The sequence below is a fragment of the Ziziphus jujuba genome, chromosome 9 (genome assembly GCF_031755915.1).
Source record: "Ziziphus jujuba cultivar Dongzao chromosome 9, ASM3175591v1".
NCBI lineage: Eukaryota > Viridiplantae > Streptophyta > Magnoliopsida > Rosales > Rhamnaceae > Ziziphus > Ziziphus jujuba.
The window spans coordinates 21,855,246-21,871,638 of NC_083387.1; the positions used below are offsets into that span (position 1 = coordinate 21,855,246).

The 16,393-nt window shown below is 30.3% G+C and overlaps 1 protein-coding gene across 4 annotated transcripts; it reads left to right on the forward strand.

The window, feature by feature from the left end:
• The first annotated feature begins 7,355 nt into the window (after positions 1 to 7,355).
• On the forward strand, positions 7,356 to 15,857 carry LOC107427400 (serine/threonine-protein kinase STY46). 4 transcript variants are annotated; one of them, XM_048480468.2, is made up of 17 exons: positions 7,356 to 7,491; positions 7,779 to 7,986; positions 8,571 to 8,685; positions 9,943 to 10,043; positions 10,318 to 10,437; positions 11,001 to 11,055; positions 11,373 to 11,483; positions 11,809 to 11,859; positions 12,054 to 12,229; positions 12,357 to 12,464; positions 12,786 to 12,859; positions 12,978 to 13,153; positions 13,591 to 13,686; positions 14,433 to 14,513; positions 14,606 to 14,659; positions 14,867 to 15,001; positions 15,500 to 15,857. In XM_048480468.2, the coding sequence occupies exons 2-17, from the start codon at positions 7,790 to 7,792 to the stop codon at positions 15,572 to 15,574; spliced, it is 1,725 nt and encodes a 574-aa protein (XP_048336425.2). In that variant the 5' UTR covers positions 7,356 to 7,491; positions 7,779 to 7,789; the 3' UTR covers positions 15,575 to 15,857. The 4 variants fall into 4 exon arrangements, 3 of the variants coding, with proteins under 3 accessions (XP_048336425.2, XP_048336426.2, XP_048336424.2); XM_048480467.2 differs by having other exon boundaries at positions 7,421 to 7,678; XR_007242872.2 differs by lacking the exon at positions 15,500 to 15,857 and having other exon boundaries at positions 7,414 to 7,986; positions 14,417 to 14,513; positions 14,867 to 14,953.
• The last annotated feature ends 536 nt before the right edge of the window (positions 15,858 to 16,393 follow it).

Sequence of the window (16,393 nt, forward strand, 5' to 3'; positions counted from 1 at the left end):
TCATAATTAACATATATGGTCAACTTGTTCTAGTCATAATTAACATTATCATTTTTTTTTCAATGCACTTTTTTTTTTTTTTTCTTTGTGGAAAAGAATGCACATGGTGTTTAAGTCAATCTCCAATTTAACAAAATTCTTTAAAGCCAAAATATATGGCATACTTTTTTTGTCATGAGAATTATCCAAATCACGTTTACATGTAATTGCTTGTAACTATTCAATAGAAAGGAAAAAAGTAATAACATTTCCCATTATACTTCGTTAAAAAATAAATAAATTCCCATTGTACGTCTCTACCAGCTTTTAAGAAATCAATATTTTTTGCTAGAAGTTGATATTTTCATATAAGCATATCCGTTTCTAGTTGAATATTCACATATTTCCAACATATTTTAGATTTTTAGTTCATCTCAAGGTGAATATCCTTTTCGATTTTATTTTTGTTAGACTTTATCCGGACAATATATGAGTCAACAGGTAGAAATAGCTTATCAATTTGGAATTGATTTCTTTGAAAAAAGCAACAGATCTTTATAGCATGTGTAATTGAAACATAAAATTTACATCATGTTTAAATCTTAGACATGGTATATACATGTCAATTTTGTTAGGCACCATTGACATATACATCGAATATATTCGTGAAAGTAATATTATAGCACATTTGAATATGTATGAAAATCATATTTTTATGATTTTGAATTTAATTATTGTTTTTTTTTTTGTTTTTTGTTTTTGGGACAATGATTTATTGTTTATGTTTGAGTGATGGAATGTAAACATGTACTGCAAAAATAAAATTTAAAAGGTTTTTTTTTAAAAAATTTTTGTTCTAAAGGTACAAGAATTCGAATTTAGGGTCTTTGTGCACTGAGAATACAGAAAGTCATTGGGATATTTATCCAACTATTTTTTGTTTAATAAATTAAAATCAAATGATATATATGGAAAAAAAATAATAATAATAAATAAGCTTATACAATTAAAAATGCTATTTTTTGTTTAGTAAATTAAAATCAAATTATATATGTGGAAAAAAAATGATAAATGAACTTATAAAATTAAAAATGCAATACAAGAATATTAGTCACTTTTTTTTTTATCGCTTACAATAATTTTTTCTTTATCTCATTTCGCAAATCCACAACATCCTAATTGTAAATATGATTGGCTACAATTGAGTCAGCTTTACTTGATATGATACTATTCATCTCAAATAGTAAAGTTTGCATTATCAATTTTATGATTAGCCAATCAAAATAATACACTTATTAGTATTTCCAAATAAGAAAGTTAGATTTACATCAAGTCCACATAACAATTATAAAATCAACTCTTCCATTAGTAGCTTTTGGATAACTTTAAAAACAAGGATTTAAATGTTAATTTAATAATTTAATATAAATTTAATGACATACAAAATATTTTATTTAAAAATAAATAAATACTATAGAGATCCAATAATAAATTTATTTTTAAATTTTAGCCTAAAAAATAATCTAAATTATTGATAAAGAAAGTTATGAATTTATAATTCCATACTCCTAAGGACGTATAAGGACGTATGATATCCTAAACATCATCATTTAGTAGAGTATTTCTATATAACGCATCCATGTCTACTATAATTTGAACACGGATGCATATCACAGGAAAAATTATACATATAGTGATATTATATGATAGGGGGTATATATCGTTTTTAAGACATTAATAGAGTTTTAGTATATAAAAAAACTACATTTAACTATTTTGTTAAATTTTAAATAATAACTTTTAATATTATCTAAGAATTAATTAAAAAAAAACTTGATATTAAAATCATTATATCATCTTAATACAAACTTAACTATATATATATATATATATTAGACTAGATACTATTGAGTACTAACATTGACAGAATTCCATAAGGCCTTGTCCACCACTCCTCAATTTATTTTATTTTTTGTTATCATTTTAATAGGTTATTTTTCCTTAATTACATAATTATTACTGAAATTTAGGCATGTGTCCCCTCTCAATTTATGGTTTCGATAGTATTTATTAATTTCCTCATAAAATTTCATTTTTCTTTTTTATCTTTATTAATTTATCTAATTCGACACCAAATACTTATTAAACATGACCCCCCCTCCCCCCCCAAAAAAAAAAACATTATTAAATAATCCATGTAAACTTACAATTTTCTTTCTTTGGGCGAAAAAAAAAAAATATATATATATATATATATATATATCTTTCACCATTGAAACTAGTTTTTTATACAAAAAATCAATTTCATTTTAGATTTTGAGTATAATATAAGTAGATCTTTTTCTTTTTAAATGTTATTTCTATTATAAAACTATTTTATTATTTTATATTACTACATTATAATAGTTAAATAGAAAATATAAATTACTAATTATGTGTTGATGAATAAGTAATTTTTTTTTTAATTTTATTATGAATAATTATAATTTGAGTTTTGTTTTTTTTTTTTTTTTTTTTTTTTTTTTTTTTTTTTTGAAATGGTTACAATAGCTCCTTTTTCTGGTCAAATTTTCGAGATCTGCCACCGAGTGCTAAAGCTTTGCTTCCTGACAAAATTTACAACCGAATTGAGTTGTAATTTGTAAACATGATGTATTGTAAACGCTAATCTTATAATCCAAATATCGTTAAACCAAAAATGAAAATCAACATGGAAGCTTTTTGTTTTTTTGTTTTTTTTAAATTTTTTTTTGGGGAATGTTTTCAAGTAATTAAATAAATAAAATGGCAAAATTAAACACGGAAAGTTGACAATGCCAATTACTTAACGATTTTCAAAAACACATACAACTGTGCTGCTCATTTTAATATATTTTTACAGCAGGCAGCTCCAAACAGATGGTGTTAAAAGCTGGAAATAGATTTAAATATATTATTAGATAAAAAAAATTATAAATAAATAAAGGTTTGGATATAAGAATTTGTAGGACATGATCGATGAAGTCAGGCTGTCAGTCGTATGGTTCTTATCTGCATCTATGTACTTGTTGCCCCACCAACCCAACTCCCACTGCCCTTCTCACCCTGACCCACACACCAGCCAGGTGTATCTGCTTTCTCTCCACCACATGTCTCAGAATATGGACCCACCAAACTTTGAACCCCTTCTTGTATGCATCCCTCGGACATATGTTCTTCTTGCCTACCTTTATGTGAAAATGTAAACGCACCTCCATCGTCACACATATATGGGTGAAAATTTCATTGGCAGGCTGCTGGTTTAGTGGAAAACAGTCATTCAATTTGTATATTTATAGGTTTAAAACTATTGAGCTTTGAATTTTAATAAATTTTATTATCATTTTGGATGATCAATGTCATGTGGCATAAGGCTATAATTTGATGCCTATAATATTATCAAAGATATTATTATTTTTTAAATATATATATATATAGATGAAAATTTCTTTTAACCAAAAATTTGGATCTCATGGCCAAAAAAACAAATCCATGCAAATTGTTATTGTTTATGATGATTGTGATACTGCACATCTTTAAAAAAAAAATTTGTTACAATTGGATATTCACAAATTTATATTTTTATAACTTCATAAAAATATATAATTATAATTAAAAAAAAATTAAAAGATGTACAGAATAATATATCCAATTTTGAACCCCTTCTTATATCCATCCATCGGATCATATGTTGTCCTTGCCTACCCTTCTCTCAAAACTTTTGCTTCTATGGTTAAATGTTTTCAGTTACATTACCTTAACGTGTACCATATTTTCACCATATTCTGAGCAAAAACATTGTATGTAAACGCATCTCCATCATTACACATATATAGATGAAAATTTCTTTTAACCAAAAATTTGGATCTTATGGCCAAAAGAACAAATCCATGCAAATTGTTAATTGTTTGTGATGATTGTGATCATCAACATGCTTAATTTGCTGAATATTGTTGATTCATTTTTTCATAAATTTTTTTTTAGTTTTGAAAAGTTAAACAAATTTGAGTAAAGTCAACATTTTAACTATTTTATCATCTTTATAAGAAGAGCTTATTAATATTGTTCACATTTTTTTATATATGAAACTTTAAATCCGAATAACTTTAATGACAAAATAAATATATAAATAAAATAACCATAAGTAGTAACAAATAACATTAATGGTCATTTTTAATTCCCTTTTCAATATTTTCCAACGATTAAATTGCTTCTAGGATTTCAAAAATTTTTAAACCTAAAAATGAAAGAAGTATAATTCAAGCCTGAAATTTCTTCAAAAATATGGGTATGGAAGGTATGCAATTGGGTGTTATATAATTTTAATTTGAAACATGAATTTTAAAAAAAAATGTTTGAATAAAATTTAGGCATATCGTCCACATAATCATGTTTTTTCTTTATTTTTCAACAGGTATAAATTGTAGGCAAATACCACACCTTGGTGCGTATGGATAAGATTTTTTATTATTATAAATTTAAATATAAATATAGTATTAATTAGCCGAGGAGCATGATAGGGATAGACTTTGGACTCAAAAAGTCACGCAACATTACTTGCTCGCACCGGCTATTCCAGCGGCGACCACTCGCCGCTTTGCTGGCATTGTCAAATTTCATGCTCATCCTCATCCTCATCCCCTCTCTCTCTCTCTCTCTCTCTCTCTCTCGCTGCTTGCCCTTTAACCACCTCCAAGGGTCACTTTGTCCACGTCATTCATTCAAATTCCTCCTCGTATTCTCCACGTCATAGTTTTCGAGATTATTTTTAAAAACCTTATTATTTATCATAAATACCATTTTATATCATTAATTTTAATTAATATACTTAATTTTATTATTTTTTATTTAAAATTTTAAAAATAAATATTTTTAATTATAACTATTTAAATTATTTTAATATATAAATTTTATTATTGATAATAAATAATATTATTTATAGCTACTCACTACGACCATTTATTTACATAATAAATTTTAATTAAAATATTTAATTATATATAATTATTTAAATTTTATTGATAATAGTTTAAAAATAATAATAATAATAATAATAATAATAAATAAAACAAACACATACACACACAGATTTTTTAAAAAACCCCCCCTCCCCGTCAGGGGTTTATTCCTCCATAAATATGCGAATCCTGCGTTTTGCTCATGCGGGTCAACCACTGCTCGTTCCATCCACGCCCTCCACGTGGTCGCAACACTGCCCGTTTTCCTCATCTTCACCATGCGTATTTAAAATCTTTTGTCATCAATTTCGAATCTAATCCTAATTAGGTAATGATAATATTTTTTATTATTTCCTTGACACATATTTATTGTATTATTTTATTAAATTATATGGTCTATTTTTATATCCCATGGATCAGGACTTAAGTTCATTGGTTTTAGAATTAATTAAATAACTCTCAATAAAAATAATAATAAAAAAAACATTTTTGAAATCTTTGAAATTGGATTATGGTATCGTTTAGATCACCGTAATGTCCCCATATGAGCTACTACACATAGACCTAATTATGTAATTAAATTTTAAGAAATTATATTTATTTTTTTTATTTTTTTTATTTATTTTTACAAATAGACATCCATGCTTTGCATGTTTAGCTTGTGGGCTTGTACTTCTGGGCTATCAAGTTGTATTTGTATGAATAAAAAATTAACCATGTTTTTCCATTGTTTCTCTTTGACCAAGATATATACGTGATTGTCTTCTCTCTTTTTTTTTTTTTCTTTTTCTTTTTTAAATAAAGGAATTAATTATTTAATATGCCACCATGCTAATACTGTTTTGGTAAATAATGCCTGGCATGTCAAATATCAATATTACCGATAGTAAATATTCAGCAGAAATATTTTATCCTCTAAATTTTTTTTTACTCTATGCCATTGATCGCTTCATTGGTAAAAGTAGTATTGAATTAAAGAAACGTGGAAATGGTGGTCCTCGGCACATCAAAGGAAAGATTATAATTAGGCCAAGTGGCAGGTTGATCCCGAATGCACCCATTCAATGATATTGACTTCGATTCTTGCCATTGTCAGTGATAGGAATCCAGATTTCCAAATATTGAGGGCAAAAAAAAATGGTTTTATATATATATATATATATATTATAACTTTTAAATTAAAATTGCTAGGAACCAAAGAAAAGGGTCACATAATTAATGTCATTTTTGCTTTTCAAAAAATAAATAAATAAAAAATTAATGTTACTTTTTTTTTGGTGTGTCACTCTTATTGATTCTCCACCTTAGAAGCTCACATCAATAAACTATCAAAGATATCTGAATTATGAAACTCTCTGTCTTTCCTACCCTCTATGCCCTTTCACATTTCTCCCATGAGTTATTTACCCAACAGCTTTTGGCTTTGCTTTGCTTTTCCCACAATTTCAAGGTATCAAAGATATCAGCATAAGTTATGCAATTGCAAGCAATAATCCTAAATTTGAAATCCTTAACTATCAATATTAAATAAATAAAAAAAGAATTTGGAAAGGAAAAAAAAAAAAGTTGTATTCTTTGATGATATACATTATTATAGATTGTGTTCAATTTACATTATGAAAAATTTACCAATTTGACGACCTTTTATAAATCACCGAAGTTACGGAAATTATTTTAAAATGATTAAAAAAATTTGATGACTCATATTTGTAAGTTTTTATTTTTTATTTAAAAAAAAAAATCAACTGCCATTGGCAAACTCTTTTTCCTTGGTGACCAAGATACCCCACAACCAATTTACTTTTGTACCCTACAGGGTTTGACTACTGCTCCAAGCAATGAGGAGTCAATCTTGGCCCTACCTTGGGTAGGGTTGCTGCAACTGCCACATAAGCCCTATTGATTTGGAAGTAAAGCAATAACCGAAGGGTATAATCGTCTTTTCACCACGAGCTTATCCAAAATCAGTGGGCGCCTCAGAATATGCCACTTTGGCGCTCCTCGTCTTCTTTTGGTAAATATTGTGAAAAGGAAAAATAAAATAAAATAAAATAAATAATGTGAGTGGAGTTCGTGAAGTAAACGACGAGATCTCATTGGTCAAGAGATGGTGGTGGTGGGTTTCTGCATCACGGATTCATAGGGATTATTTTATTTTAATTAAAACCCAATCTCTTTATTAATTAATTAATTTCCTTAATCATATGATTACCAATAATAATAATAATAATTCCCTAAAATAATTATTTTGTGCCATTTTGAGGGCCAAAAAAAAAATGGTTGCTGAAACGGCTTCGTTTCGCTGAAATTGGGTGGGTCCAAACTGGATTAATTCAGAAAAGATAAAATAAGCAAAGGAGGATCAGGTAGATAGAATCCACCTCGGCATGATTCAATGGTGCGCATTACGCCGTTAAAACATTCCGCGAAAATTCACACACATATTAGTATCATTTATATACATAGAGAGAAAGCAGGAAAAATATTATAATACACACACTCGCACAGGAGAACTGAACCCAGAGAATAGAGATTAGTCTGTATTTCTTCTTTCTTTCGTGAAAATAAATTAATTTTTTATTTTTACATTTTTTAATTCTTTTTTTATTTTTTATGTTTTTTTGGGGTTCTCGTACACACTCTTAAATCCGCGTCTCTTTATAAAAAAACCAGCTCGTCGTTTCTCGGTTGTACTTCGCAGCCTATCAACCAACCACGTTCACGTAAAACCAAACCGGCGATCTTTAACTTTCTCGCATTTTTTTTTTCTTTTCCTCGAAAATTGTTGTTATTTTTATACATATATTTTTTTATTTTGTTAAGCTTTTCTTCAAATGGTGATGGAGGATAACGAGAGCTGTGGGAGTAGAGTTCACGATACGACGTCGCCGGCGCAGAGTCGTAAACAGAGACAGAAACTAGAGGTGTATAATGAGGTCCTTCGTCGTCTTAAGGATTCCAACAGAGAGGAGTTTAATCAGCCTGGTTTTGATGATGACCTTTGGGCTCACTTCAATCGTCTCCCTACTCGGTACCTTTACCGTGCCATCGCTTTCGCTCTATTCTATGATACTTTTATTATCATTATTTTTTTGTTATGTATTTTTTTTTTTTTTTTTTTTGTGTGTGTGTGTGTGTATAAACACTGTACAAAAGTGTTTATCATCGTCGTGGTTTTGGTTTTTGTTTTGATCTTTGAATCTGTTACTGGAATACTAATTTTTGAATATGTCGGTTATGGAATATCTTTTTTGTTTTTCTTATTTTAGGTTTTTTTTTTTTCCTGCTTTGATGTAAATTTAGTAAAGTAGCAAATTTGCGAAGGAACTTTACAGATTAGAGCAGTTTATAATGAAGTAGATTTGATCTCATGTATTAAGCATTTCTCTACTTTTTTTTTTTTGGCTGATTTTATCTCACTCTCGCTCTATCTATTTCTCAAAAGCGTAAATGTTCTTGACTTAGGTTTTTGAGATTTTGATTTTATTTTTTCCATTTTGTTTTTGTTTTTTTGTTTTTTTTTTTTGGAGTTTTTAAGCAATTTGAAGTGTTTTATTTTTTTCGGTAGATATTGATTGCTTTGAACCATTTGGTTGTGGTTATATTGCATCGTAGTTACGCACTGGATGTGAACGTGGAGAGGGCTGAAGACGTTCTAATGCATAAAAGATTAATGCATTTGGCACATGATCCTGCAAATCGACCTGCAATTGAAGTTCGACTTGTACAGGTGAGTTTGGTTTGGAAGGAAGACGGGCCTGAGTTGACCAGGCACCACTTGGATTTAAATATTTCTTACCCATTTTGCCCATTTTGCCTCTTGATTGTTACCTTGCAAACCTAATGATATTTTGGTTGTTTTTCTTTAAATGGTTATTTATGATATCCAGTCTTTGTTTGGTGTTGTGGACTTAAAAGGATTCCAATCTCACATTATGGATCATAAATTTCTCGTTAATTCATGTGACTTATCTTTTGGTTAATGCACTTTTTTTAATTGGATTATTTGCTGTAGTCCTTTCATTGATTTCGTTTAGAAATTGGCTTTTCAATCAGGTCCCACGTGTCACTGCCAATGACATAAATCATGAGCACGGTTTGTTATGTCACAGTCAGTGTTTTTGTCCGTGTTAAAGGGTGTTCTTATGACTCTTATTTAGTACAAGATGTAAGGTGAACTTTGATCACCGTGTTTATCCTTGAGTCAAAAGTTACCGTAGAGTCTTTGTCTAGGACCCTTTTTCTGTTTTTGCTTATTTTCTCTAGGATAACATGTTCCATCTACTTTGGCTCCCTGGAGCTTTCCCGTGAGTAAAATGGAGCTCATGCAAGTGCTGTAATATGAGGGTGATGTCTTTTACCATCATTGCCATTTACCTAGCCTGGTCGAATGTCAATGCTATTGTCAGTTAAAATTGACCACATAATTAATTCATGTTGTAATGGTTTTGTGTTTTTATGGTTTCCTTAAGTGAGTCTATTAAAAACCAGATTTGTAAGAGTAATGAGATTGGATGGATTGTACATCCATTGTATGTTGGTCAACAGATTCCACTTTTCTAGAGACATAAATGGATTTTTAATCATCTCCCAAAAAAAAGTAGATTTTTCTTCAAAATTCAACATTGTTTTGACTCATGACTGTTTTAAATGTAAATAACAATCGATAACAGCATATCTTTTTTGCTTTAGATGTTCATATTTCTTTTAACTCCCATGCATGTTCAACTGGACTATGAATACAGAATTTGCTATTATATACGTTCTTCAGTGTATGGAAATTTTACCACAAGTCAAAATTATAATCAACAGTCAAATCTCCTTAATGTTTTAAAGTTCCCATCTAATTTTATCAATATATTCTACATTCCGAGTTGAAGTATTTTTCCCTTTCTTTAATTATAATACTTTTCCTTTTTGATTCCTTTTATTATTTTTAAACTTTGCTGAATGACCTAATGCATCTTGGAATAACAATGTTGTGTAGGTTCATCCAATTTCAGATGGGAGTTCAGCTAATTCGCACGATTCAGGTTCTCCTAGTAAAAAAGTTGCCAAAAGTTCTCCAATGTATCCTGGCAAACTAAGGTACCATTTATTTTAGTTCTGAGCTATATTCAAAGTCGTTAAATGCAGCTCTCATATATGTCACATTGGTTGTCTGTGACTAAAAGTTAAGCAATTGTTTCTGCATTATGCCTCATTTTATTTTAGTTCTGAGATTTATTCAAGTTTTCAAATGCAGCTCCCATAAATGTCACATTGGCTGTCTGTGACTAAAAGTTATGCAATTGTTTCTGCATTTGCCTCATTCTTCTTTTTTAAGGATTCTGACAACTCTAGCTGGGTTTTGAAATGTCAGTGTCCATCCACCACCTGCCTTTGGTTCATCTCCTAACCTTGAAGCCCTTGCACTAGAAGCCAACAAAGTAGATGATCAAGATGAGGAACATTCTGTACATGCCCATGCAAAATTTTCCCGGTGAATACCCTTGTCTCTTTATGTCTTGAGAATCTTGTTACTTCCTTTCTGAATGACATCTGGTTTGGCATGTCACAAATTTGACTAAAATCCTGTCTATATACTTAATTATATGGTAAGCTTTAAGAATATAAACTGTTATCTATGTGATTAATACACCTTCATCTATGTATAATAACTCCAGAAATTGTTTTAAATTGCCTGGACTTTGGCCATTGTCGTTTTGCTGTTCTCTGCATCCTGGGATTCTGTAATGTTCTAAGACCTTTCAGTCTTAACTCTCTCTCTCTCTCTCTCTCTCTCTCTCTCTCTGTGTGTCTAATACTAATAATAATAACAATATATGTATATATTATAGCTTTGAGTTTAAAGTAATTGTGAAGGCCATGACTAGTAATTTTGACTTTTCATTTATGTTTATTTATATTTTGGCAAGTGAATCTTCAACATAACCAAAATGTGCTAGTCAAACAATGTGGTTATGTTTTTATATATGGATGGCCAAATTAACTTATTTTCCTCTAGTAAACTTGGGTATTGTCTTCTCATTGACAATCTTGCAGACCCATGCATGAAATTACTTTCTCGTCAGATGACAAGCCAAAACTACTCAGTCAGGTATTTTTTTTGTTTTTTTACTAAATATAACAACAGAATATTCATCTGATCTTCTAAATCTTAATGTGCATGTGTTTAAGCAAGCAAATTCCATGACTATGGCAAAAAACATATTTTGAGTTTAACATATATTGTAATTCAAGTTTACTAATCTGCAACTTGAACGTGAATGACTTAACTCATTTCCACTTATATAGTCTCCATCTCAGTCTAATGCACCTAGAGTGTAAATAAAATTGTTCTTGAAGTTTTGATATTTAATTGCATGGTGGTGTTTCTCATTTTAATTGGTTTCCTTTCTTGTTCCAAATTTGTAGCTGACTTCCTTGCTTGCGGAGATTGGTTTGAACATCCAAGAAGCACATGCATTTTCCACAGTTGATGGTTACTCCTTGGATGTCTTTGTTGTTGATGGCTGGCCTTATGAGGTAATTACATGTATTTTATATAGACTCAAAGGAAGCTGCTAGAAAGGCATATTTCTACAGGAAAAGTAATTCAATACCTTTTTATTACATGGCATCAAGAGATAGCCATGCATACTAAGCACTTCGAAAATTCAGTTGGTGTAAAATTTAACCTCTTGTTTGTCCTTAAGCAAATGCATTACGCCAGCTATTTGTTTAAATGATTAAGGTGTGTTTGGTTCTATACAGAGTCAGTTTCTAGTTATTGTAACTTTTGCCATTTTCTAATTTTTGAGACAAATTTCATTTTATGATCAATTACTTGACAGATTTGTTGTTGAAACAGGAAACGGAGCAGCTTAGAATTGCATTGGAAAGGAAACTTCTGAAAATTGAGGTAATTTTATGCTACTTCATCGTTCTTTTGTGTAAGACAGTTGACAAGGAACAATGCCTTCTTGTTTTTCAGCTTCACAATGTCAACATGAACTGTATATGTTCTTTTGTGATTTTAGTTTCTTCTCTTTGCCAACTTGCTGTGCTATGCTGTATGCTTCTGTTTTTTAAATTTGAGTTTGGATTGCTGTGCAGAAGCAGCCTTGGTCAGATCATCAATCAATATCTTCTCATGTTTTTGAGCCTGAAACGGTGATCAAATGTGAACCTGACCATCTAACTATACCTCATGATGGAACTGATGTATGGGAAATTGATCTGAAACACTTGAAGTTCGAAAACAAAGTTGCATCTGGATCATATGGTGATCTGTATGTTTGAAGTACACTAGTCTCATTTGCTCCCTTTCCTTTCTCTCTCTCTCTCTCTAGGGGAGGGGAGGTTTCTAAGTTTGTTTTGATTGAATGTTCTGTTTAAATGAATGTGTTGACAAATCAGGTACAAAGGTACATACTGTAGTCAGGAGGTGGCCATCAAAATCCTCAAGCCTGAGCGCATAGATACAGACATGCAGCGAGAGTTTGCCCAGGAAGTCTTTATAATGAGGTATTTTAAAACTGATCTATAGAACTTTCTCAGCTTTCATTGATCTGTTTCTTGTTCATCAGATTTTGTGGGATCTTCGTGAATTAGGTTATATACTTTTCATAGAAACATCAGAAGTGGTGTTTTAAAGATTAGCTTTCTGTGTTTCTAGATATCCTGGTTATTTTTAGATATTGCAGGAATTTTATTCTATCTTAATTATCTGGTGGACATACAATTACATGTTGATACCTTTATTAGTCTCAGATTTTTATTTGTATTTTTTATGTTTGGCTTTGCTTTATCAGTTTCTTGATCTTTATCATGTCTGGAACTTTTCAGGAAAGTTCGACACAAGAATGTTGTACAATTCATAGGTGCATGTACCAAGCCTCCAAGTCTGTGTATTGTAACAGGTGAATACCATAAGGTTTTATGGTCACTTAACGAAATGTTTCTGAGTTGAGACCTTGTCAACTTTTGTTCCTTGAAGTCCATCTCCATTTTAAAATTTTGTTTCTCATCTTATTTCAGAATTTATGTCTGGTGGAAGTGTATATGACTACTTGCATAAACAAAAGGGTGTTTTTAAGCTCCCATCCTTGCTCAAGGTTGCAATAGATGTTTCCAAGGGAATGAACTACTTGCACCAAAATAACATAATTCATAGAGATTTAAAAGCTGCAAATCTCTTGATGGATGAAAATGATGTAAGTGACTTATTTTTTTCCAAATTATTTTGATGTGAATCTCATTCGTTATTTCCCCTCTATATTAAAATATCATGCTGTAAATATTTTTAGAACATCACTATATGACATTAAAGTTTGAAAAAAAAAAAAAAACTAGGGAAAATTACATAAAGATCCTCCTAGGTGTTCCATTAAATATATATATATATATATATATATATATTCAGGATAGTAATTGGTGTTTCCATGCTTATATCTTCTTTACTTCTGTTTTCATTTTGAGATCCATGCTCATTATAATTTTTAGCAAGTAAGCATTTATCTTATTAATTTTTTTGGTTTGACTATTCAGTTCAAGTGTACTTATGTTGTTGAATGTAAGAGAATTTGGGTGAATATTTTATTGTATTTGTTGTGCTTTTGTCATGTTTTAGAACTTCTTTATCACCTTTCAGGTTGTTAAGGTTGCTGATTTTGGGGTGGCCAGGGTAAAAGCTCAATCTGGAGTTATGACAGCAGAAACTGGGACTTATCGTTGGATGGCTCCCGAGGTGTGTATAGTTACTTGTTTGAACCTTCTATTTTTGAAATTCTAGTAAATTTTAGGCATCTGGATTATCAGCACCTTTGCGCTTTAAAATATCAACAGACTTGGATTCAAATAATTATATGACTTATGGCTGTTACATATAATTTAAGTCTGTTATATGTATTTATTTAAATATTTCAAGTGAAATATGTACATTACCAGAGTGGTAGTTGCCATCTTTAAATGATGAAGAAGCTGAGTGAAAAGGCATTTGACTTGTTCAAAATTTTCTATCTTCTTCCTTCACTGGAAAAATAAGTAAACTTGATGGTACATACTTATATTCTTTTCTTTGTGAATCATACTTTCTGATTTACTATTATCCTAGAAAAGTTTGTAGTGAATGATTTGGCTGGTAAGTTGTATTCATTTTTTTTATCAGCTTCAGACTCAGATTTGTTCCAGGTGTTGAGCTTATTTTAAGATGCAAAGATGATATCCCTCTCGTAAAAAAATTTATGAATTAATAAATTAGTGCAATACTAGTTCTACTCCTTTCCCATATCAAGTGTCACGTAAAGCTGACATGAGTGAAAAGAGCCATAAAATTCCTGCCATATATGTGAATCTTTTGTCTTAATCTTTTTCAGTCCTAATTCCTAGATGATAAATAACAGTAAGTGATTCACATGGTAGAAGTTTTAGGCATAGTCTCATGGAAGGTTGCTCATCTTGTCATTTTCTTACAACAGTTGTTTTGCATTGAAGGTTATAGAACACAAGCCATATGATCACAAGGCTGATGTTTTCAGTTTTGGAGTCGTGTTATGGGAGTTACTAACGGGAAAGGTATTATTCATTGATGGAAATTATAGTTTAACATGTTTGTTATTTGTCTTGGCCACTTCAGCTTCAACTTTTTTTCGTGTTTCAATCGGCAGCTACCATATGAGTATTTAACCCCATTACAAGCAGCTGTTGGAGTGGTCCAAAAGGTACAATATTGTCTCAGATCATCCTGGAGTTGGTTTAGTTTACCATATAGATTACGTTGAGGCAGGAGTTGGGACAAGTTGTGAGACGCTTTAGTAATAATTGAGAGTTGTATAATTTGAAGAAATAGGCTTCTTCGAATATCTATGATATATTGGAAGGATGTTTCTGTAATTGATTTTATTTTACTTCTTTGGCTTGGTTTCCAGGGCTTACGGCCTGTTATCCCAAAGCATACAAACCCAAAGCTCGCAGAGTTGCTTGAGAGATGCTGGCAACAAGATCCAGCATTACGGCCCGACTTCTCTGAAATCACAGAGATACTGAAGCAATTAGCCAAGGAGGTAAGTTTTTGGTTGTTGAGCAGACTGCTTGTCTAAATTATGATTATTTAATAGCTTATATAGATTATCCTTTTTGTTTGTCATTTCCTTCTTCCCTAACATAGCTTTTAATTTCATCTCATTGGAGTACATTGTATATATATGTCCCATTAGGGGATGTGAGTAGTTGATTTACTGATAATGTCGAAAGGCAAACAACCTGTGAAACGATATTAACCCAAGAAAAAGCTCCAGATATTCTATACTAATTTTGCTCGATGAATACAGATTTTATTTGCATTATTATAAAAAATGATCAGCTTGCAATCCTAGGTAAGGTTATAGCAAGTCTCCATGCCATTCTAAGACCATACTGTAAAAGCTTTTATATAACCTATTCTCGGCTCACCTCATTACGGCTCAAGGTTTTAGGAAAGACTTGAAAAGATCGTGGTTGAGGTTGTTTTCATTTTAAATTCATTTAGGTAAAAGACTTAATTATGCAACTTCATGGAACAGGTGGGAGATGATGGTGAGGAACGGCGTAGATCATCTGGAGGATTTCTGTCCGTTCTTAGACGGGGACATCACTGAGTTTCTGATTCTTTGTTTAGGCCTTTCCCCCAGTTTTTTTTTTTTACCCACCATGTACAGTAATTGGTCCAGATTATTAATCTTTATTTTACTTTTTCTATTTGATTTGTTAGCCTTTTTTTTTTTTTTTTTTCGGTTTAAAGACCGACCATTGCCTTTTCCTTGCACATTTATGTCAGTAGCACTTTTCTGTAAAGAAGGGTGGTGATGGTTTGGATGAGCATTGTAACTTTGCAAATATCCTGCGGCTTCAGAATAAGAAATGTTGTGATTTTTTCTTTCCCTTTTTTGTTTTTTGTTTTTTGTTTTTTGTTTTTGTTTTTGTTTTTGTTTGTGGATTTTTAATTCTGTTTTTGTTTTTTTTTTTTTTCTGTGTAATTAATTGAGAAATTATACAGAAATGCAAAAAACAAATAAAAATTCAGGGTAAGTTTGATATTTGGAATAGATACAAGAAGTTACTCGACAGGATATGCTACTATTTTTTTTTTTCTCTCGCTATATTTTAAATTCCATAGAAACTTTTTGAAAGCTCAGAATTTGAATTCTTTCGTCCCAATGTGAACAAAAATTCATATATATTCTTACCATATTTTTAATAGATTTAAATTTGGTTATCATATAATAAAAATATGTAAATGACTATAAAATTTAATTTTTAATTAATTTTACAATGTTTGATAAAAAAATTATTTAAAGAAGCTGAATTAAATTTTCATTGAAAAAGAAAGAAAAGAAGTCAAACATTGAGAGTCTGTTTGACAGTGCTGTTTTGAATAGAATTTTTAGTAGAGTTTTTGTCAGTAAATTTCTTTTAAA